Source organism: Thermobia domestica, chromosome 2 (assembly GCF_964235325.1).
Source record: "Thermobia domestica chromosome 2, izTheDome1.hap1.1, whole genome shotgun sequence".
Classification (NCBI taxonomy): domain Eukaryota; kingdom Metazoa; phylum Arthropoda; class Insecta; order Zygentoma; family Lepismatidae; genus Thermobia; species Thermobia domestica.
The window spans coordinates 57,123,306-57,147,241 of record NC_137455.1 but is presented as its reverse complement, the minus strand read 5'-3'; the positions used below and the strand labels follow the sequence as shown (position 1 = coordinate 57,147,241).

The 23,936-nt window shown below is 35.8% G+C and overlaps 1 protein-coding gene across 6 annotated transcripts in view; it reads right to left on the bottom strand.

The window, feature by feature from the left end:
- The window catches only part of LOC145672463 (fatty acid synthase-like), a 342,995-nt gene that overhangs the window by 12,347 nt on the left and 306,712 nt on the right, over window positions 1–23,936 (bottom strand). For all 6 annotated transcript variants that reach the window (XM_081741622.1, XM_081741632.1, XM_081741635.1 and 3 more), the window contains one exon: window positions 23,596–23,741. In XM_081741622.1, coding sequence (XP_081597748.1) covers window positions 23,596–23,741 — 146 coding nt within the window. The remainder of the gene's footprint in view (window positions 1–23,595; window positions 23,742–23,936) is intronic.

Below are 23,936 nucleotides of genomic sequence, written 5' to 3'. Positions count from 1 at the left end.
ATATTTACAGATCTAATACCTAGGTAGAATACATTAACAAAATACAATGGGAGTATGGAGTAGATTAGCTTTTTCCGCAAATCGTTTACTCATTTTGTAAGGAAACAAAATGTATATGAGTGATAGATCGATAAAGACTGAGCACATTTTTTATGGGACACACTGTATATACAAATACAAAGTGAGCTTTTAACTTGAGTCAACTGTGTAACTTCTTGATCAATACACGTAAAGCGTTGAAATTTTGTACAAACCAAATGTTAACAAAGGGAAAACGCATGCCATAACACTCCAAAACCAAATGATAAATTTAACATAAAGCTTTTTTTCAAACGGCAATAAATCAGTTTATTCCATATTTCAAATCTACATATTATGAAAGAAAACTTACAATACCACATTTAGTATTCAACGTGGCCAACTAAGGACATTACAGTATCACAAACTTCCAAATTTTGGAAACCTCTATCGCACCAGCAGTACAACAGACGGACAGAGCAACGCACGTCCAAAGGACATTAATATTGGATACTATGAAAATTTGAATTTTGAATTGAAAATTTGAAATTTTTAAAAAAATTCTGTTTCGAAAAAAGTACTTAGATAAGTATCATGTATATATATATATATATATATATATATATATATATATATATATATATGGGATACAAATAACCACTCGGCCGGGCGAGTTTTTAAATCTGTCATTTATTTCAAACTAAAGACTGGGGTGTGGGCTACATATACGCGATATATATATATATATATATATATATATATATATATATATATATATATATATATATATATATATATATATATATATATATAGCGAGAGAGAGAGAGGGACAGACAGACAGACAGAGTGTGATTCAAAATGATGTGAACGATAAGGAAACGTTTTATAAGTAATAATACTCTATCAACAATGAAATCTCGATGAAAATACAGTAGAGCATCGATTATCCGAAGTAATTGGGGGACATGGGTGTTCGGAAAACTGGTTTGTTCGGATAATCGAACTATACATGTTTATTTGCCAAAAAGAAGTACTGTACAGTAAATTTATTCATAAAAAGAAGTGTGCTGATTGTTGAAACACAGCGACTGGCGGCTTGGCCGGTCAGCAGAGCCTTATGAAGGCCCCATTAGAAGCAATGTTCCGCCAGCGGTGGCTCAGTGCGGCGACTACTGTGGAAAACTTGGTTTGGGAGTGAGGGGGATGATGGACGGTAGGGTGGGAGAGTAACAGGTGCGAGCGAGTACACACTTCGGTTAAGCGGTCAGTAGAATGGGGGCACCTGACCCCTGGTAGCTGAAAAACGCCCTTTTTTCCAGGGTCTCCTGAGAGCAAGGACTCAATTTTCCACTGTCTCACGATACGCTATGACCCACGCACCGTCAACCCACGATCTTTTAAAACCCAATAACTCGAAAATGGATCCACATATTGAGGTGGTGTTTCAACATTTAGTAATTGGTCATCAGATACCACAAGTTACAAAATAATGACTATCGAGGTCAAAGGTCAAAATACTTAAAACATAATAACTCGAAAATGGATCCACATAAAGAGGTGGTGTTTCCACATTTAGTAATTGGTCATCAACTACTACAAGTTCCATAATAATGACCATCGAGGTCAAAGGTCAAAATACTTAAAACCTAATAACTCGAAAATGGATCCGCATAAAGAGGTGGTGTTTCCACATTTAGTAATTGGTCATCAGATACCACAAGTTCCAAAATAATGACTATCGAGGTCAAAGGTCAAAATACTTAAAACATAATAACTCGAAAATGGATCCACATAAAGAGGTGGTGTTTCCACATTTAGTAATTGGTCATCAACTACTACAAGTTCCATAATAATGACCATCGAGGTCAAAGGTCAAAATACTTAAAACCTAATAACTCGAAAATGGATCCACATAAAGAGGTGGTGTTTCCACATTTAGTAATTGGTCATCAGATACCACAAGTTCCAAAATAATGACTATCGAGGTCAAAGGTCAAAATACTTAAAACATAATAACTCGAAAATGGATCCACATAAAGAGGTGGTGTTTCCACATTTAGTAATTGGTCATCAACTACTACAAGTTCCAGAAACAATGACCATCGAGGTCAAAGGTCAACATACTTAAAACCTAATAACTCGAAAACGGATCCACATACTGAGATGGTGTTTCCAAATTTAGTAATAGTTCATCAACCACTGCAAGTTCCAAAATAATGACCATCGAGGTCAAAGGTCAAAATACTTAAAACCTAATAACTCGAAAACGGAGCCAAATATTGAGGTGGTGTTTCCACATTTAGTAATTGGTCATCAACTACTACAAGTTCCAAAATGATGACCATCGTGGTCAAAGGTCAAAATACTTGAAACCTAATGACTCGAAAATGGACTCACATATTGAGTTGCGGTTTCCAAATCTAGTAATAGGTCATCAGGTACTACGAGTTCCATAATAATGACCATCGAGGTCAAAGGTCAAAATACTTAAAACCTAATATCTCGAAAATGGATCCACATATTGAGGTGGTGTTTCCACATTTAGAAATTGGTCATCAGGTACCACATGTCCCAAAATAATGACCATCGAGGTCAAAGGTCAACATACTTAAAACCCAATAACTCGAAAATTGATCCACATATTGAGATGGTGTTTCCACATTTAGTAATTGGTCATCAACTACTACAAGTTCCAAAATAATGACCATCGAGGTCAAAGGTCAAAATACTTAAAACCCAATCACTCGAAAATGGATCCACATATTGAGATGGTGTTTCCACATTTAGTGATTGGTCACCAACTACTACAAGTTCCAAAATAATGACCATCGAGGTAAAAGGTCAAAATACTTAAAACCTAATAACTCGAAAACGGAGCCAAATATTGAGGTGGTGTTTCCACATTTAGTAATTGGTCATCAACTACTACAAGTTCCAAAATGATGACCATCGTGGTCAAAGGTCAAAATACTTGAAACCTAATGACTCGAAAATGGATTCACATATTGAGTTGCGGTTTCCAAATCTAGTAATAGGTCATCAACTAATACATGTTAAAAAAAGTACTGACTTTCGAGGTCAAAGGTCAAATATTTAAACCTTAATAACTCGTAAACGGAGCCAGCAAGAGATTTCTGTGACCTATTCAATTTTTTGTTCCAAGCAGAAAAAGTGAAGAATGAATAAATTTTAGTGACTTATTTGCTATTGTACTAACGAGAAAAAAGTCAAAACAACGCCAGTTTTAACTAGATCAGAATTTCTGTACATTTTTGGGTTATTCAAAATAAACGAAAAAAATAATTTGGGTGGACTAACGAAAAAGAAAGCAAAGATATTCCATTCTAGCTAGCTGAGAATTTAAAGAAACAAAGGGAACCTACTCAATTTTCTATCAACGAGAAATGCCATTTCAACTACCTCAGAATTTATGTGCCTTTTTGTGCTAAGGTCTGTTTTAACTCTTCTTGACTAATTAAATAAACGAAGGAATATTGTACCAATGGGAAATGCCATTTTTTCTAGACCATGTTCTAATATTTAAACAAACGAAGGGGTGAATTTGAGTGACCTATTCAATTTTGCACCAATGAGAAATAACTGCGTATTTTAAATCGTTTTGTACTATTTAAATAAACAAACAATCGCATAAATTTAACCGGCTCAGAAGTGTACTATTTAAACAAACGAAGGTCTCTTGAGTGAGATTTCCACTTTTGTAGCAAGAAGGACTATTTTCTAACTAACTTAGAATTTCATTTCATTTTGTAATACTCAAATTTGGTTGGAGTGTTTAGTTTTGTTCGAACCAGAAAAATTTGATTGGATTATTTCCTTATGTACCAACTGGAAAAAGTGAAGGGCCAATTATCAAATAAATGAAGGAATAAATTTGCGTAGAATATTTAGTTTTGTACCTAGCAAAATAAGAAAAAGAAGTGAAGAACGAATAAAATTTGGATGGACTATTTTCTTATGTAGCAACAAAAAATGGAGCACCAGCGACAAAAAAGAAACCGAAGGAGGAATAAATTTGGGTGACCTATTCAGTTTGTACTAAGCAGAAAAAAATGAAGAAGGATCAGCATTCTATACTTTTTTCTGCCATTTATTCGGGGTGTCCTATTTCTTTTTGTGCCAACGAGACCATTTTTAACCGACTTAGAATTTGTACCAAACAGAAAAGAGCTACACAAATAAACAAAGCAATCGATTTTTAACTAGCTCAGAACTTCTAGACCATGTTGTACTATTTAAACAAACGAAGAGATAAATGTGTGTGACCTATTCACTGTTGTACCAAGCAAAATAAGAAAAAGAAGTGAAGAACGAATAAAATTTGGATGGACTATTTTTTCATGTACCAACAAAAAATGAAGCACCAACGACAAAAAGGAAACCGAAGGAGAAATAAATTTGGGTGACCTAATCAGTTTTGAACTAAGCAGAAAAAAAGCAAAGAAGGTGCATAGCTCAGTATTTATGTACATTTTTGTACTACTAAAATAAACGAAGGAATAAATTTGGGTGTTCTACAGAAGAAAACGGGGAAGGGCCATTTTATTTACTTTTGTAGTACTCAAAATATACAAAGATATAAATTTGTGTGACCCATTCAGTTTTGTATTAAGCAGAAAATTTTTTGGCTTTTTAAGAAAGACCATTTTATCTTTTGTATTCAGATTTTCCGGCTACTTTTTGTGCTCTACAAATAAACGGAGGAAAAGCAAAGAGAGACCATTTTTAACTAGCTTAGAATTTATGTGCCTTTTGTACCAAAGAAACAATCCTGCTGCGAGTAGATCAATTAGTACATAGTAAAAAGAAATAAAACAATATGGCATTATTGCGACTTTCATTTTCGAATACATACGGATTAAGCCACTATGGCAAAAAAAATACTACTCTCTCCTTATGCTTATTTGGAGCAGACTTAAGAGGACCAAGCATTAGAAACCCGCTAGTAGGGCGTCGATTCAGTATACTCGTTGTGGTTTAGAAAACAAAATCCATATTGGAGTATACCTTTTATACAACAAATAAGCTTCTTAGCTCCACTTCAGAAATTAGAAAACAAATTCTTTCTTCTACGGTCTTCGGCATGCATTTTAGACCAAGGGCAGCAAGATTAATATTAAATAACACTTCTGCTGGATAGAAATTCGATTCTCTCGATCTTCTGCTTTATCCTGCAACTCCAATAAGCATCTGTAAATATTCTTTGATATGTAAAATTAGTTCTAAACAGTCTTGTATTGGATCCCCTCATCAGTATAGTAGTTAAACATAATTGCTTCCCATCTCGTAATACCCTGTAAACGCTTGTCTGAACAATGAAGAAAATCAATTAGATAGTTGTAAATTTTATTGGAAGAATTACCTGTTTTCTATCTAAGACAATCTACACCCACGGAATCATCGTTATTACAAATAGTGTTAATAGGCTTGTTTTTCCACCCCAAAATTAAAATAGAAGTTCTGAAATTTTTCTATTGGCACATCCTAGTACTTCTTAATCTTGCTGCCCTTGGTCTAAAATGCATGCCGAAAACCGTAGAAGAAAGAATTTGTTTTCTAATTTCTGGAGTGGGGCTAAGAAGCTTGTTTGTTGTATAAAAGGTATACTCCAATATGGATTTTGTTTTCTAAACCATAACGAGTTTACTGAATCGACGCCCTACTAGCGGGTTTCTAATGCTTGGTCCTCTTAAGTCTGCTCCAAATAAGTATAAAGAGAGAGTAGTATTTTTTGCCATAGTGGCTTAATCCGTATGTATTCGAAAATGAAAGTCGCAATAATGCGATATTGTTTTATTTCTTTTTATTATGTACTAATTGATCTACTCGCAGCAGGATTGTTTCTTCGGTACAAAAGGCACATAAATTCTAAGCTAGTTAAAAATGGTCTCTCTTTGCTTTTCCTCCGTTTATTTGTAGAGCACAAAAAGTAGCCGGAAAATCTGAATACAAAAGATAAAATGGTCTTTCTTAAAAAGCCAACAAATTTTCTGCTTAGTACAAAACTGAATGGGTCACACAAATTTATATCTTTGTATATTTTGAGTACTGCAAAATTAAATAAAATGGCCCTTCCCCGTTTTCTTCTGTAGAACACCCAAATTTATTCCTTCGTTTATTTTAGTAGTACAAAAATGTACATAAATACTGAGCTATGCACCTTCTTTGCTTTTTTTTCTGCTTAGTACAAAACTGATTAGGTCACCCAAATTTATTCCTCCTTCGGTTTCCTTTTTGTCGTTGGTGCTCCATTTTTTTGTTGGTACATGAAAAAATAGTCCATCCAAATTTTATTCGTTCTTCACTTCTTTTTCTTATTTTGCTTGGTACAACAGTGAATAGGTCACACACATTTATCTCTTCGTTTGTTTAAATAGTACAACATTGTCTAGAAATTCTGAGCTAGTTAAAAATTGATTGCTTTGTTTATTTGTGTAGCTCTTTTCTGTTTGGTACAAATTCTAAGTCGGTTAAAAATGGTCTCGTTGGCACAAAAAGAAATAGGACACCCCGAATAAATGGCAGAAAAAAGTATACAATGCTGATCCTTCTTCATTTTTTTCTGCTTAGTACAAACTGAATAGGTCACCCAAATTTATTCCTCCTTCGGTTTCTTTTTTGTCGCTGGTGCTCCATTTTTTTGTTGCTAAATAAGAAAATAGTCCATCTAAATTTTATTCGTTCTTCACTTCTTTTTCTTATTTTGCTTGGTACAACAGTGAATAGGTCACACACATTTATCTCTTCGTTTGTTTAAATATTAGAACATGGTCTAGAAAAAATGGCATTTCCCATTGGTACAACATTCCTTCGTTTATTTAATTAGTAGGTACAAAACTAAATATTCTACCCAAATTTATTCCTTCATTTATTTGATTAATGGCCCTTCACTTTTTCCAGTTGGTACATAAGGAAATAATCCAATCAAATTTTTCTGGTTCGAACAAAACTAAACACTCCAATCAAATTTGAGTATTACAAAATGAAATGAAATTCTGAGTTAGTTAGAAAATAGTCCTTCTTGCTACAAAAGTGGAAATCTCACTCAAGAGACCTTCGTTTGTTTAAATAGTACACTTCTGAGCCGGTTAAATTTATGCGATTGTTTGTTTATTTAAATAGTACAAAACGATTTAAAATACGCAGTTATTTCTCATTGGTGCAAAATTGAATAGGTCACTCAAATTCACCCCTTCGTTTGTTTAAATATTAGAACATGGTCTAGAAAAAATGGCATTTCCCATTGGTACAATATTCCTTCGTTTATTTAATTAGTCAAGAAGAGTTAAAACAGACCTTAGCACAAAAAGGCACATAAATTCTGAGGTAGTTGAAATGGCATTTCTCGTTGATAGAAAATTGAGTAGGTTCCCTTTGTTTCTTTAAATTCTCAGCTAGCTAGAATGGAATATCTTTGCTTTCTTTTTCGTTAGTCCACCCAAATTATTTTTTCGTTTATTTTGAATAACCCAAAAATGTACAGAAATTCTGATCTAGTTAAAACTGGCGTTGTTTTGACTTTTTTCTCGTTAGTACAATAGCAAATAAGTCACTAAAATTTATTCATTCTTCACTTTTTCTGCTTGGAACAAAAAATTGAATAGATCACAGAAATCTCTTGCTGGCTCCGTTTACGAGTTATTAAAGTTTAAATATTTGACCTTTTACCTCGAAAGTCAGTACTTTTTTTAACATGTACTAGTTGATGACCTATTACTAGATTTGGAAACCGCAACTCAATATGTGAATCCATTTTCGAGTCATTAAGTTTCAAGTATTTTGGGCTTTGACCACGATGGTCATCATTTTGGAACTTGTAGTAGTTGATGACCAATTACTAAATGTGGAAACACCACCTCAATATTTGGCTCCGTTTTCGAGTTATTAGGTTTTAAGTATTTTGACCTTTGACCACGATGGTCATTATTTTTGGAATTTGTAGTAGTTGATGACCAATTACTAAATGTGGAAAGAGCACCTGAGTATGTGGATCCATTTTCGAGTTATTAGGTTTTAAGTATTTTGACCTTTGACCTCGATGGCCATTATTTTGGAACTTGTGGTACCTGATGACCAATTTCTAAATGTGGAAACACCACCTCAATATGTGGATCCATTTTCGAGTTATTAGGTTTTAAGTATTTTGACCTTTGACGTCGATGGTCATTATTATGGAACTCGTAGTACCTGATGACCAATTACTAAATGTGGAAACACCACCTCAATATGTGGCACCGTTTTCGAGTTATTAGGTTTTAAGTATTTTGACCTTTGACCTCGATGGTTATTATTTTGAAACTTGCAGTGGTTGATGAATTTTTACTAAATTTGGAAACACCACCTCTTTATGTGGATCCATTTTCGAGTTATTAGATTTTAATTATGTTGACCTTTGACCTCGATGGTCATCGTTTCTGGAACTTGTAGTAGTTGATGACCAATTACTAAATGTGGAAACACCACCTCTTTATGTGGATCCATTTTCGAGTTATTAGGTTTTAAGTATTTTGATCTTTGACCTCGATAGTCATTATTTTGGAACTTGTGGTATCTGATGACCAATTACTAAATGTGGAAATTCCACCTGAGTATGTGGATCCGTTTTCGATTTATTAGGTTTTAAGTATTTTGACCTTTGACCTCGGTGGTCATTATTTTGGGACATATGGTACCTGATGACCAATTACTAAATTTGGAAACACCACTTCAATATGTGGCTCCGTTTTCAAGTTATTAGGTTTTACGTATGTTGACCTTTGACCTCGATGGTCATTATTTTGGAACTTGTGGTATCTGATGACCAATTACTAAATGTGGAAATTCCACCTGAGTATGTGGATCCGTTTTCGATTTATTAGGTTTTAAGTATTTTGACCTTTGACCTCGGTGGTCATTATTTTGGGACATATGGTACCTGATGACCAATTACTAAATTTGGAAACACCACCTCAATATGTGGCTCCGTTTTCAAGTTATTAGGTTTTACGTATGTTGACCTTTGACCTCGATGGTCATTATTTTGGAACTTGTAGTAGTTGATGACCAATTACTAAATGTGGAAACACCATCTCAATATGTGGATCAATTTTCGAGTTATTGGGTTTTAAGTATGTTGACCTTTGACCTCGATGGTCATTATTTTGGGACATGTGGTACCTGATGACCAATTACTAAATGTGGAAACACCACCTCAATATGTGGCTCCGTTTTCGAGTTATTAGGTTTTAAGTATTTTGACCTTTGACCTCGATAGTCATTATTTTGGAACTTGTGGTATCTGATGACCAATTACTAAATGTGGAAACACCACCTCTTTATGTGGATCCGTTTTCGAGTTATTAGGTTTTAAGTATTTTGACCTTTGACCTCGATGGTCATTATTATGGAACTTGTAGTACCTGATGACCAATTACTAAATGTTGAAACACCACCTCAATATGTGGATCCGTTTCCGAGTTATTAGGTTTTAAGTATTTTCACCTTTGACCTCGATGGTCATTATTTTTGGAACTTCTAGTAGTTGATGACCAATTGCTAAATATGGAAATACCACCTCAATATGTTGCTTCGTTTACGAGTGATTGGGTTTTAAGTGTCATACAAAGGACGTATCCCACATGAACTATAAGACCCAGGTAAAAATAGAAATGGTATTCGTAATCAGCATGTCCGAAAACTTCCATATACCTAGTTCTATCCAAATCGGTTCAAAGGGGCGTATCGAATCGGATTTGTAAATGTTTCTGCTTTGTGTTCGTAGTTTCTGCTATGTTAAAATAGGGGTTGGAAAATAAGCCATACTCTTTTACTAGTTCTGCTATGTTTAAATAGGGGTGGAATGAATACAGCCCTACTATGTGTGTTCGTAGTCTCATGTACACCCCCTTTGCTATGTTACATAAGTTTTCATTGTCTGCTAAAATAGGGGTTGAAAAAAAACGAATCTCATGTAATTTCTGCTATGGTAAAATAGGGGTTGGAAAAGTGATCATAAAAGAGAACGAGTACACCCCTTAAAAAGTGCTCATAAAAGGGAATGAATCTTATGTATTCTCTGCTGTGCTGTGTGTTCGTAATTTCTGCTATGGTAAAATAAGGGGTGGAAAGGAACGAATACACCCTTGCTATGTTACGTACTCTTATGTGTTATCTGCTCTTCTATGTGTTCGTAATCTTATGTATTATCTGCTATGCTATGTGTTCGTAATCTTATGTGTTATTTGCTATGTTCAAATAGGGGTTGGAAAATGTGCTCATAAAAGGGTACGAGTACACCCTTGCTATGTGTTCGTAATCTTATGTGTTACCTGCTATGTTAAAATAGTGCTATGTGTTATCTGCTCTTATATGTGCTCGTAATATTTTCTGCTATGTTAAAATAGGGTTGAAAAATATGCTCATAAAAGGGAACGAGTCTTATGTATTATCTGTTCTGCTGTGTGTTCATAGTCTCAGTGTAATTTCTGCTATGTTAAAATAGGGGTTGGAAAATATGCTCATAAAAGAGAACGAGTTCACCCCTTAAATTGTGCTCATAAAAGAGAACGAGTACACCCCCTAAAATGTGCTCATAAAAGAGAATGAATACACCCCTAACATGGAGGTCGTAGAAGATCGTGGGTTGACGGTGCGTGGGTCATAGCGTATCGTGAGACAGTGGAAAATTGAGTCCTTGCTCTCAGGAGACCCTGGAAAAAAGGGCGTTTTTCAGCTACCGGGGGTCAGGTGCCCCCACTCTACTGCGGTCGTTCGGTTGACCGACGTTCGGATAATCGACCCTCTACTGTACTTTCAATATTATCCTCAAGTTTTGTTTGGAACGAGCGTAGTAGTTTGAAACTTATCCGGTAGATGGCAGAGCGATTAGTTCCAAGATGGCTGCCTATGATGCAGAGAGAGCATTTTGCGTTTTACAGTTTCACGTTGTCGGTCTGTTGTTAGTGTTTAACGCGAGTTCCGCACAAAATTTCATAAAGATCCACCATTAAACAACTCCACACGTTAGTGGTAAGACAAATTCAACAGAACGGGATGCATTTGTAAAGAAAAATCGCCCGGTAGGCCGTCCACTTCTAAGGCAGATGTCAAAGGGTTCGAACCAGTTTTCAACGCAGCCCACAAAAGTCAACAAGGAGAGGTAGCAAAGAGCTTCAAATGCCTCAAACAACTCTTTGGCGTGTAGTGCGTAAACATTTATAGATGTATCTGTATCGAGTGCAGTTGTTACAACACTTAACACCTAATGATCACACGCGTCTCAAGACTTTTTGTGAGTCATTTCAAGAGTTGTGCAGTATTGATGATGTTCTTTTGGGGGCAAACTTTGTTTCAGTGATGAGGCTACGTTCCATGTGACAGGAAGAGTGAATAAACAAAATGTTCACATTTGGGGAACTGAGAAGCCCCACCAAATCTGTGAAATTGTACGTGATTCACCGAAGACGAAGGTGTTTTGTGCAATTTCATCTTCAAATGTTTACGGTCCGTACTTCTTTGATGAAGGAACTGTGACTGGACAAACATTTCTACAAATGCTTACTACGTGGCTTATGCCACAGCTCGAACATGACAGTGCAAACTTCATCTATCAATTGGATAGAGCTCGATGTCACTTTCATCACAATGTCAGAAATGTCCTCAACAACAAACTGCCACACCGCTAAAATTGGGCGGTCAGGTAAAAATGATCATCAGCTTCTACGTTGGTCATCAAGATCACTGCACTTAACCCCCTGCGATTTTTTTCTGTGGGGACATCTAAAAGACATTGTCTACAAACCCCCTCTACCCCAAGATGTGAATGAACTGAAAGAGCGCATCACTGCTGCAGTGCAAACTGTTGATGCAAACATGTTGAAACAGCTCTGGGCGGAATTGAAATACCGAATAGATGTATGCAGGGTAACAAAGGGGCCCACATAGAACATTTGTGATGTACTATTTTCATTATTTTATCACAAAAACTTGGAGAGTTTTAGCATTTCACTGTAAGATTTGAAGCTATTTGGATGATTAATAAAAAAGTTATAAGAAGGTGTAATCGTTCACATCATTTTGAATCACGTTGTGTATATATATATGTGTGGTATTCAATGGATGAACAAATCACTTTGCTTTTTTCAGCAATTTGATATCTCAAACCATTCCAGAAACGTGATAAGCACTGACAAAGTTTGCAACACTGTTTAAAATTGAGTAATTGCGAGAACTTATAATTACAACTACAAAAAGTACTGCTATGATGCTATAAAGTAAAGGGAAAAGACAAATATTTTAAACTTTATCCATCCAAGAACGCAATTTTAACAAGTGTTAGTAACTTTACCAGAGGACGGTTTTAGATATCAAATGGTAAAATGACTTGTTCATTTATTTTTATACTTTTCTAAGCACTTTTTTCGAAATAAAATATTTCGAAAAAGTCAAATTTTCAATCCCTTGTACCTTCATTTCCATTTATTCGAAATACGTTATATCATGACCACATATCCAACACTAAGGTGCTTTGAATGTTGTATTGCCCCTCTGTGTGAGTTATGCTATTGATGTGATAGAGGTTTCTAACATTTGGAAGTTTGTGGTATTGTAGCGTCCTTAGTTGGCAACACCCTTGTGGCTAAGCGGTTAGCATATTATGCCTTTGCTGTGCAGGAACCGGTTCGATTCCCGGCACGAGCTCATGAGGTTAGGATCATGGGTTGCTAAACTCAAATTTAGGTGAAAATCAGTTGGCAACACTGCATAATAATAGATGTGGTGGTGTCAGTTTTTATTTAATAGCTATATAGATTCGAAATACCAGTATGTAATAAACTGACTTCGTGCCGTTTGGGCTGGCAACACTGTTTATCAAAGCATGTCATCCTAATTTCTCTTGTCAGTACTTGCTTTGTGCTATATTTTATGGGTTAGTTTAGAAGTTACACAGTTGTCTCAAGTTAGAAAAAAACTCTCTCTCTCTACTTCACACACACACACACACACACACACACAATATGTCCTCCCTACAGTGTATATCCTGCAGTTAGGATTGCCATATGTCGGTATTTTGTATGGACTGTTTGTATTTTTGGGTCCATGTCCGTGTCCGTATCGTACAAAGCATGAAATAGGAAAATGTCCGTATTTGACAGTTTTTGGAGCTCCCTGAAAATTTACAAGTCAGGAATCGCTAAAATCTCGGGCGAAAAATTTGTGTTTTCATCATCTCACTTATATTTTAGTTACTATTAATAAAATTAGTTATGTTTTTAAAAATGTCTTATTTTTTCATTCCAGGGTTCTTTTGGTTGTAATTTAATGGCATGATTTATTATATTTGTGTTAATGAAAAAAAATATAAAACATGTTAGTTTCCAATAGCGTTTTAAGTATTACAGTAAACAATTGTATGGTAACTAAAAAAGGTGATTTTTCGGTAAGAAATTTCAAAATATTTGTTCTGTGTTTGGGCACCGTATCTTTGATAGGTCGTCATTTTAAAGCTTCTCCGTATTTTTGATCAAAAAATTATGGAAACACTACCTACAGTGTCATCCCATCTCGCCTAACAGCTTATCAGCCAGTGTTTCCTCAAGTGAAAAAAGTGACACTTTAAGCGAGATGAGAATTCCTATCTCGCCTAAAATTGTGACTAGGGAATTTCTGAACTAAAGAGGGAATTTCTGTACCAGATTATTAACCATTCTATACCTTTTTCTTTTGTTGCTGGTGTTGCAGTATTGCATACAGACCATGAGTAAATACTCCAAACAAAAAGCGTAATCATTTAGGGAGCTAGCCTTCGTGCTAGCAATAATTAAAAGCAAGTAAATGCGATGATATTTAGAACCCACATGATGCAACATTTGGATATCACCAGAAGAAACATTCTTCAGATCACAGTTAAAGATCAGTTACAATTGCAGGAACTAATTAGAGTCTGATAGATTAATAAAATTTCTTTAACTGAATAATAACAGCTTACGCTATGAAGACCTTATTGACTGGGATTGAAATCGGTCAAAGATAAACGGGTACAAAGGGATAAGTTCCTCCAAAATTTAAAGTTTCCTTATTTTAATAATATAAGAAAATGATTTTCCTCTGTAACTTTCACCGAAATTATTTTATTTTAATGCAATATGTTGTAAATTTTCTCTGTAGCTTATCAATAACCCTTACTACTTCGGGTACCCCTACCCTTACAAGAATGACAGAGTAAATATATATATATCTTGCTCTCCGCTATTTAACAATATCATGCATCATGCATTTTCGTGTAAAAAAAAATAATAATTGATTTAGGAACAATATTTCCTTCAGGGCTTCTCAATGATCTCCACTGCATGAAGTTAAAATTAATGGAAAATAATAAAAGGTGGATTCATTCTCCCTCCAATTACAGAATATGTTCCACTATAACTTTCGTCAATGAAATATTCGATTTAAAAAAAAAAAAATATGGCGTATATTTTTCTGAGGCTCCCCAATCTTCCTTGGTTTTAAAATCGGTCGAGAGGGAGAGAGTAAACTTACTTCTTGCCCGCCTCTCCCCCCCCCCCTCCGCCGCCACAAACACGATCTACGAAATATTTCCTCGATAGCTTTCGAAAAAATATTGGATTTCGACAGAATATGGTGTATATGTTTTATGGCGCTTTCCTGCTGTTTGATGTTAAATTCAGTCAATAATCGGGGAGTGAATTTACCCTCTTTCATATATGTTGACACATATCTATACGAACATCATTTATTGAAGAGAATTCGCTATATTTTATATTGTGTTCCTAAACGTCAATGTTACCTAAATCTTATCTCCATTGTAGGGAGCCGAGTGCCCTCAGCTCTCCATCTGTATATCAAAATGCAGATGAGTGCACATTTGCATATCAAAATTTAAATTTTGTCTGATGTAATTAATTTATGTTGATCAATACTTAATTTCATAATTAGGTATCACAGAGCAAAATGCGACAGTATTCATAGAACAAAATGTAGATTGTATATTTTGGTATTGAAGAAGTGAAATTAAATTACTAATAGCATTTCATGAGACATCTCTACTTAGAAGCATAGTTATTAACATATCAATTACAGTGGTAATACTGGGAGTTATCTGCATGAAAAAAAACTTATATTTCTGTATTCAATATCATGCAAAACTTGGATAAGCAGAAGAGAATGAACGGAGAGTGCTTTTTTCTAAATTTGAATCCCACACCTCTACCTCCTTTACTATTAGCTTCCAGATCTAATAACTAGAGTTGTTCTTCTCAGAATAAGTGGATAAACCCTGAGATTAGCATAGGTATTCTATGCTACAACATTGTGGTACAGTGGTAATGGCGATTCCAGAGGGAAGACTGGTGCAAGACTTCTAAATCAGTATAAATAAATTCTTTGTATATTAATTGTAGATTATCATCTCTAGGTGACCCAACCACTTTTATCATATCATCACACCACTCGCACCACACACCATGCCCATTGTATATTTCTGGTTAGTTTTTGTCAGTGATATACATTGTATACAAGGTCTAACCGGAAAACTTGTAAAAAATACAAGACTTCGACTAATTTTTTGCTTCTTTGTTATTTTGTGGTGGTGTCCTAGTACCCTTATCAGATGGGCCTGGCACGCCTACCTCGCGAACGAGATTATGGGAATCAGTGAAACAAGATTGCGGCACCTTTGCAGGTTTGCACCAACGTGAAGGAGGGGAGTGTCATAAGATTTGTGTTAGCTGAAGAATTGAAACCAATCGAAAATCACCGTCAGATGTCAGTGAAATATGCTGAAAGTTGTTTAAGTCGAACGCAAGTATACGAGTAGCAAAGAAGTTCTAACGGAGTGCTACAAGTGTTGAAAATTCGCCACACACAGGGCGCTCTGTTTGTGATATCATGGAGAACAATTGCGAGATTTGATGAGTTGATACGGTGAGCGATATCGCGGCAAATATTAACATTAGTGTCGGACCAACCCACCATATTGTTCATGACGTACCAGCGTTGAAGAAAGTGTGTGCGAGGTGGGTGAAAAGCTCTTACTGGCTCAAGATTCACTGATGATGTGGAAGTCCAGACAGCAGTGCGTACACAGAGAAAAATCCGTTCTCCGGACAGCGGTATATTGTATAAATATATGGTATCCTCTTGCTTACTATAGAAATCAGTACGGAGCATACATTATCCGTATGCTACATAGGCACTGCCCTTAGATGTTACATCATGCCGTTGCGGGATGTCTGACTTATAACACTTTTCCGTATACCACATGCATATACTTGTGTTACCTTCGTCAGCTATATGTTATATACGTTCATTTGTATGTGAGATTCTGACCGCCTACATTGTTTCATACGGAAAGTACGTATAGATGGCGTACTTATACAGAAAGTATTATAACACGCGTTTTCAGTTATATGTCTGCTGTACGTTAAGTCCAAAAACTACAGGAATTACGCGTGTAATCTATTTTTTTAAGTACGTCACCTACAATTTTTTTCCTCAGTGTAACTGGTTGCGCAAAAGCCTCCTAGAATTATTTTCACGTGGAATTGAGAAGCTTTTCCAGCACTGGCATAAGTCAATAGAACTTGAGGCTGATTACGTTGAAAAATGAATGTGTTGTATTCCATTCTCGTAATAGCTTCTTTAAAATAATGGCTCTTTTATTGAATGAACCTTGTATATTCCTCTACATTTCAATATACCGTATTCTCGCGTGTATAAGCCGCACATTTTTTCACGAAAAAGCAAACGAAAATGTAGGGTGCGGCTTATAAACGCGTATGATTTAAAATGACAAAGATAATTACGGTATTAATTTTTTACGTTTGTTGTACGGTATTTACCGTACATCATAAGAAACACGTATAGAAAACAAACCCACAAGGCCACAATCAGACGAAACTACAATTCAACACAGGAACAAACAAGTTAACTCAAACACCGCTATTGTTGATTAAAATGAACAATTACCGGTAAACGAACAAAAGATTCCTCTGCGATAACAATCGGGCACTCAAGAGTTTTTCTACGAGAAGGCAGTCTGTCTCGTGCGCTGCACCTATACGTTACGAAGAGCGTGCCTTGTGGATTTCTTCTAAAGAAAATGTCCAAACGACTGCACATTTTAAATTGCAAGTTATCCGATTCTCTGAGGAAAACGGGAACCGAGCTGCTGCACATCATTTTCACGTGGATGAATCCAATGTGCGACGTTGGAAAAAGCAGAAGAATGAACTTCAAGCAACAAGGGGCAAGAGGAATGCGTTTCGTGGAAAAGCAGCTAAGTATCCACAATTGGAAGAAAATGTTTTATCTTACGTTAATGAGAAAAGAAGTTCAGGTTATGCTGTTACAGTTGATATGATTCAACCTCTTGTAGAGGGTCGTCGGTTGGGAGTAAGCCACGATTTTCGAGTAAGTGCTGGATGGTGTGCACGTTTTATGCGTCGGAATGGCTTGTCACTGCGTCGTAGGACAACAGTTGCTCAAGGTTTTCCAGCAGACTTGGACGATGAAATTTTGAAGTTTGAGAGATTCATTATCCGTAAGCGACAAGCCAATGGGTATGCGCTCTCCCAAATCGGTAATGCTGATCAAACACTCATTTACTGGGACATGCCTATGTCTACTACAATTGCGCCAAGAAGCTCGCGCACAGTAAGAATAAAGACTACAGGTGGTGAGAAGCAGCGATGTACCGTTATGATGGCTGTTCTGGCAGATGGAGAAAAACTACCACCCTACGTTGTCTTGAAGCGAAAGACTGTACCAACAGACATACCGCCGGGTATTTTTGTGTGTGCTCAGGAAAAAGGATGGATGGAAGAGAATCTGGTGTTGGACTGGCTACGAATGGTGTGGAACAGAAGACCTGGTGGTTTGCTGAAACCTCAAAGCTTGTTAGTTTGGGATAGTTTCCGAGCTCACGTGACTCCTTGTGTGAAGCAAACATTAAATGAGTGTAAAACTGACATAGCTGTTGTTCCTGGGGGCCTTACTTCCATGCTTCAGCCCCTTGATATTACTGTTAATCGCTCCTTTAAAAGTTCATTCAGGAGACTTTACAATGATTGGATGATTGCAGGAAACAATGACCGTACACCCAAAGGTAAGATCAAACGTCCGACTGTGCGGCTTGTGTGTGAATGGGTTCTGGCAGTCTGGGAAAGTATTAAACCTGAAACGATCGTCAAAGGATTTTTGAAGTGTGGAATATCGAATGCTCTGGACGGCTCCCAGGATGATGTGCTATGGGATATCAGCGATAGTGATCTGATGCCAGTGATGCCTCTAATGCAGGTACTGATAGTGCAAGCAACCTCTCTACTGGTAGTGACAGTGAATAAAATTACAACTGTACATTTTGAGCAACCTCTCTAGTGGTAATGACAGTGTGATTTTATTTTAGAATAAAAAAGTCTTAGTGTATGATAAGTACGTACACATGACTTTATTTTAACTGTAGCTTGATAGACATTCTACCCGCGGTTTATCCTTCAGATTTTTTAAAACGGATGTAAAGATAAATTTTAAGTGTGCGGCTTATACACGCGAGAATACGGTATATGTTCCGCGAGATATTTGTAAGTAATATTTGATTTTTATGAAACAGTGAAATCAATAAAGAGTATTACGATGGATAATAATAATAATAATAATAATAATAATAATAATAATAATAATAATAATAATAATAATAATAATAATAATAATAATAATAATAAAACCATCGCTTGCTTCTATAACACGTTGCATCACTAATGGTGAAACGAACATCAAAATTTCACAAAATATAAGAAAATGACTACAGAGTTGGTCAGTCCCAAAAGGCAGAAAAAATTGCCTTGAACGGTTTGTCAGTTGTCTCTGTTATGAGTTGCAATCATAAAGTTTTACGTTCCACGTAGTGATGAGCAAATGCAAGACCAAGACCAAGACCCGGGTGGTCTTCATCTTGCGCACCTGGTCTCGGTCTTGGTCTTGTACTGGAACCCTTGGTCTTGGTCTTGGTCCTGGTCTTGCACACCAGGTTTTGGTCTTGGTCTTGCCTACAAGAGCCTTGCAAGTCTTGCTTTTAAGAAATAATATGCTTTCCATAAGTAAATTTTACTCAGGATATAGGGGATTATAAATTCTTCTATGCGCCAATACTAACGTAAACACAATGTATGCTTCTAAATGTAATAGTTTATCTTCGTGTATGATGATAGTGTACAACATAGGTGAGGACCTTTATTATTTTTTTTCAATGGATGGACACGCTTCACTACTTATAAATCACAACGTTTCGTAATCTTTTTTATATTTTTTAACAGATTTAATACTCCACTGGTTCACAAACTGGTTCACAAACAAACTACCCCTGAGACGCATGAAAGTAAATCAAGACGGCACAGATTACTGAAATATCATGAATTTCAAAATTACTTTTACACTCTAAAGGTGTCGGATTTTTTCTTCAACCACGACTACCTAATCTTTGTATTGAACAAACTTCCAATTATATATTGAGATTTTGCTTTACAGATTCGAATGCGTTCTCTACGGGACAGAAACATGGACGTTACGCAAAACGGTGAAAAAATGGAGGCTTTGGAAACGTGGCCATGGAGATAAAAGAAGAGAATTAGCTCGGTTGAACGGAAAACGAATGAGAAATTATTAGAAATAGTAGCAGTATGGGAGAAAACAAGAATTTTAGGTGTAATTAAGAGGAGGAAGAGGAACTTGTTAGGATATTGGCTGAGGAGGAACTATATTATGAGGGACGTGCTAGAGAGTATGGTGGAAGAAAAGAGAGGGAGGGGGTGAAGGAGACTGTAGTTGAAGGAAGATATTAAAACAGAAAATTGCTATATCAAGACGAAGAGACTAGCTGAGGACAAGTGTACATCGAAGCTTCTTAGTTGCAGCAAGTCAACTGCCGATAATGGCAGAATAGCTATGATGATGATGATATGTTCAGCAATACTTGTCAAAAAAAAAAAAAAAAGAGAGAGATAAAATAAAAATAATAATGATTAAAATCAAACCTCTTAATATTTTAGAATAATTTGAATGAAAATTGAAAATGACTCGCTTGTCTATGTATTTTGTTTAAACTCAATTTATATAAATAATTACTTTTGGCCTATATTATAGAAATACAAAATAATGCCAACAAACTGCAAGATATTGAAAATAGCTGTACAAAATCACTCTCGTTTGTGAATATGGCTTATTTATTGTTGTATAATGTTATATCGCTCAATCCTCGATGTGCCGTATACCTAAGGAGGCTAAAAGTTAAATTAATAAACAATTTTTCAACGGATAAGCATCTACCCATGAAATCAAACTTGCGGTTACATGTATTAAGTTTTTGTCAATGTCAAGAAAATGTTATTTCGATATTAATTTTATGAGCACACATTAAAAATCTCCAACGGATGCTTGAGCCTCGGAGCCAAGGCCATTCCAATGAAATCAACATTTATGGTGTACGGAATTACGGATGTTCAGTACTATATTTCTCTATAGTTTTGGAAGAACACGACTAATATGTTTTCAAATGAAATAAAATATCTAGTTTAACGTCCCACGATTATGCACCGCAGCTAAGGGAGACAGTGATGATGAGAAATCAATGAAATGGTAGAATACAGAAAGTAGGATGTTATGGGAAAATCCCGAAAAAACTCACGCACACGGTGTTTGTACAACAAAAGCTCACACATGGCGCAAGCAGGGATCGAACCAGGAACCAAATGCACTAAAGGTGAACGCTCTACCACTCAGCCACCACGCATGAAGCAACTGTAGGGTGAAAAACAAATCCCTCTTTTGCTATATTTATCGCTGGACGAGAAGACAAACTTTACCAGCTCGAAGGTCAAAGGTTTAAATTTACTCCAGATAACACACATCTGTAGAATAATGTCTGATTTTCTGAAAAGTAATCTTTATTGTTTACAAATACACGAATTCATTGTAACCCAGCACGGATGACACATTTCTCTGTATGCAACAAGATTTGATTAGAAATGAAAATGAAATGAAATTTTTGAGTTTTACGTCCCACGGTTATGCCGTTTAGGCTAAAGGAGACGGTGATGATGAGAGATGAATGAAATGGTGGAATTAAGAAAGTGGGAGGAAACGGGAGAACCCCGAGAAAACCCACGCACACGGTGTTTGCCCACCACAAAGTTCACTTGGCGGGAGCAGGATTTCAACCCGAGACCCCTAGCACCAGAGGTGAACGCTCTACCACTGAGCCACCGCGGCCCCAAGATTTGATTAGAATGATACCTGCGTGTCTTGAAAACGAGTATTATCATAACTACAGAAAACGCAAATAACCGATTCAGAAAGCGACATACTGTAGTTATATGCTACAAGGGCATATAGAGTCATACGATTTCTATAAAATATTAGGAACATATTCACTCCAGCGATATTTTTACTGAAGCCAAGAAATTCAAATGAAAGATGTAATGATTTTTCCGCTTTTTACATTCTATAAACAATCAAGTAATACCTGTACTTGTGCAAGACTCTTGCGCAAGAATCTTGGTCTTGGTCTTGCATCGGGATTCCTGGTCTTGGTCTTGGTCTTGCATGCAAGACTCTTGCACAACTGCAAGACCAAGACTCTTGCGCTCATCACTAGACGTTATGCTGACTAGACTAAAGGAGACGGCGATGATGGGAAATGAAGGAAATGGCGGAATGAAGAAACTGTTAGGAAACGGGAAAACCTCTAGAAAATCAACGCACACGGTGTTTGTCCACCAAAAAAGCTCATTTGGCCCGAGCTGGAATCGAACCAAGGACACCATGCACCAATGTTGAACTATCTAGGACTGAACTGTTATGACTTGCAAGATCTATTAGATTCAATCAACTCATTACAAATTTACCACTTGTTTCTTCTAAGCGGAACTAGGAAAGATGACAACGGACAAAATCGAATTCGGTGTTTCAACCGATTTTCATGTTCGTTTCTTAAAAATGTTATTTCTGATGTATATCTATCTGTTCGTCAGTCATCTACTTTTCCGTTCATTCATTGGTATGTAAACATGCCTAGGTAAGTGCCAAATTCGAAGATCTTGATGAGACTCTACGGTGTTTTTTTTTTTTTTTTTTTTTTTTTTTTTTTTTTTTTTACTTCCAGCTCTTTCTCTAAGAATAACGATAATATATGTGAAGTGCAAACCAAAATACGATATTCTCGAAAACAACTGCAAACAATTTTATTTATGTTTTAGAACTCAGTCTTTCATATTGATAGTGTAGCTGATAGAAAGCACCAATGTTGCAATTACGTTATTGATTTTCATTAGGGATGGACAAAACCAGTTTTTATAAAACCGGAATCCGGTTTCTTAAAAACCGAAACACGGACATTTCGGTTTTCACCGAAACTGGTTTCGGTGAAACTTTTGGAAAACACATAAAACTATTTCTGTGGAAACGGATTCGGTTTCTGGAGAACAACGAAACACTATTCTGGTCAGAAATAGAACAAATTTGGGAAAAAACGGAACCGGTTTTGAAGAAAACCAAAACCTGTTTTTTGAAAATTTTCAAACGCCGGTTTCGGTTTTTCTAAAAACCGAAAACCGAAAAACCGGTTTTTGTGCCAACCACTAATTTTTTTATGTACAATCTTCAATTCAGATTACTAAATCTAGCGTAATCTTGTTTTGCAAATGTGTGTATGATTTCATAGTTTCACAGTGTTTCGTTGCTTTAAAATTAGTATCGTTTGTTGCTTAAATAAATACATTAAGTAGATTGTACTCCTGGTATGAAATGACGAAACAAGGAAAGTTACGTTTTTGATTGACCTTTACTGAGAATATCTACAGTTAAGTTTTATCCCTAGTATAGAGATATTTTTGTGATTTTGAAGCATCTTTAATCTAGCTAGTATAAAGAAATGATTAAAGATTATACATTCTGGATAGATATTAGTATTTATATAAACAATACAAGATTAACCTAAAGCTTATGGAGCTAAAATTAATTAAGATATATGAGACTGTCTACAGAAGAGCTCCGCTAACATGACCAATGTTTATTTTGAAGGCAGCTTACATAGTTTTCAATTTACGTTTTCACCTGTATGTCTTCCTGCTTTCATTTTCTATATTTTTTTAAGGAAGTGAGTTTGATTATTTTTTTTAGAAACTAATAATTTCTTTTGCTAAAATATCACAAATTTATAAAATTTAACATACATAATTTTAGGCAAGATGCTATTACGAGAGATGGGAATTCTCATCTTGCCTAAAATGGTGGAAATTCTTATCTTGGAGAAATTAGCATCTGGTAAACCGTTAGGCAAAATGGGCTTGAATTACGCCTACAATCTATCAAACTATTTCGTTTCTTTATTTTTAAAATTCATTTATTTTCTTCTCTGTAGTGTAAGATACCTATGGTTATGTGTTACAAGTTATCTAAATTTGGAGCACTAGATTTGAAGATTAGTAAGTCATATTCAGTAAGTTAGGTTTTTAAATTTAAAATGTATATCTACCTAGATATATTGAAATTTAATTAGAGAAACCTACCAATAATAATGTGCGTTTGAGCAGGATCACAGAAGAATTTGGGCACTGCTTTGACAGTTGTAGGAATTGCAGGGCAAATCTTAATTGGTTCATCTTCTCGTATCTTCAGTATTACTTTTCCAATATGCTTTCCTGAAGCCATGAATCTAATAAAGAAAAATAATAACAATAGCTTAGTTATTACACCAGCATTGGTTAGCTTTAAATATTTCCAAAGTAGTTTGCAAATAGCATTTAAAATGCATTTCATCTATATCAGCTCACAGAAGAACACAAATAGGCCCCTGCTTGGCCTACTGGCTAGCACGCTTGCCTTTGGTGTGCGTGGTCCCGAGTTCGAT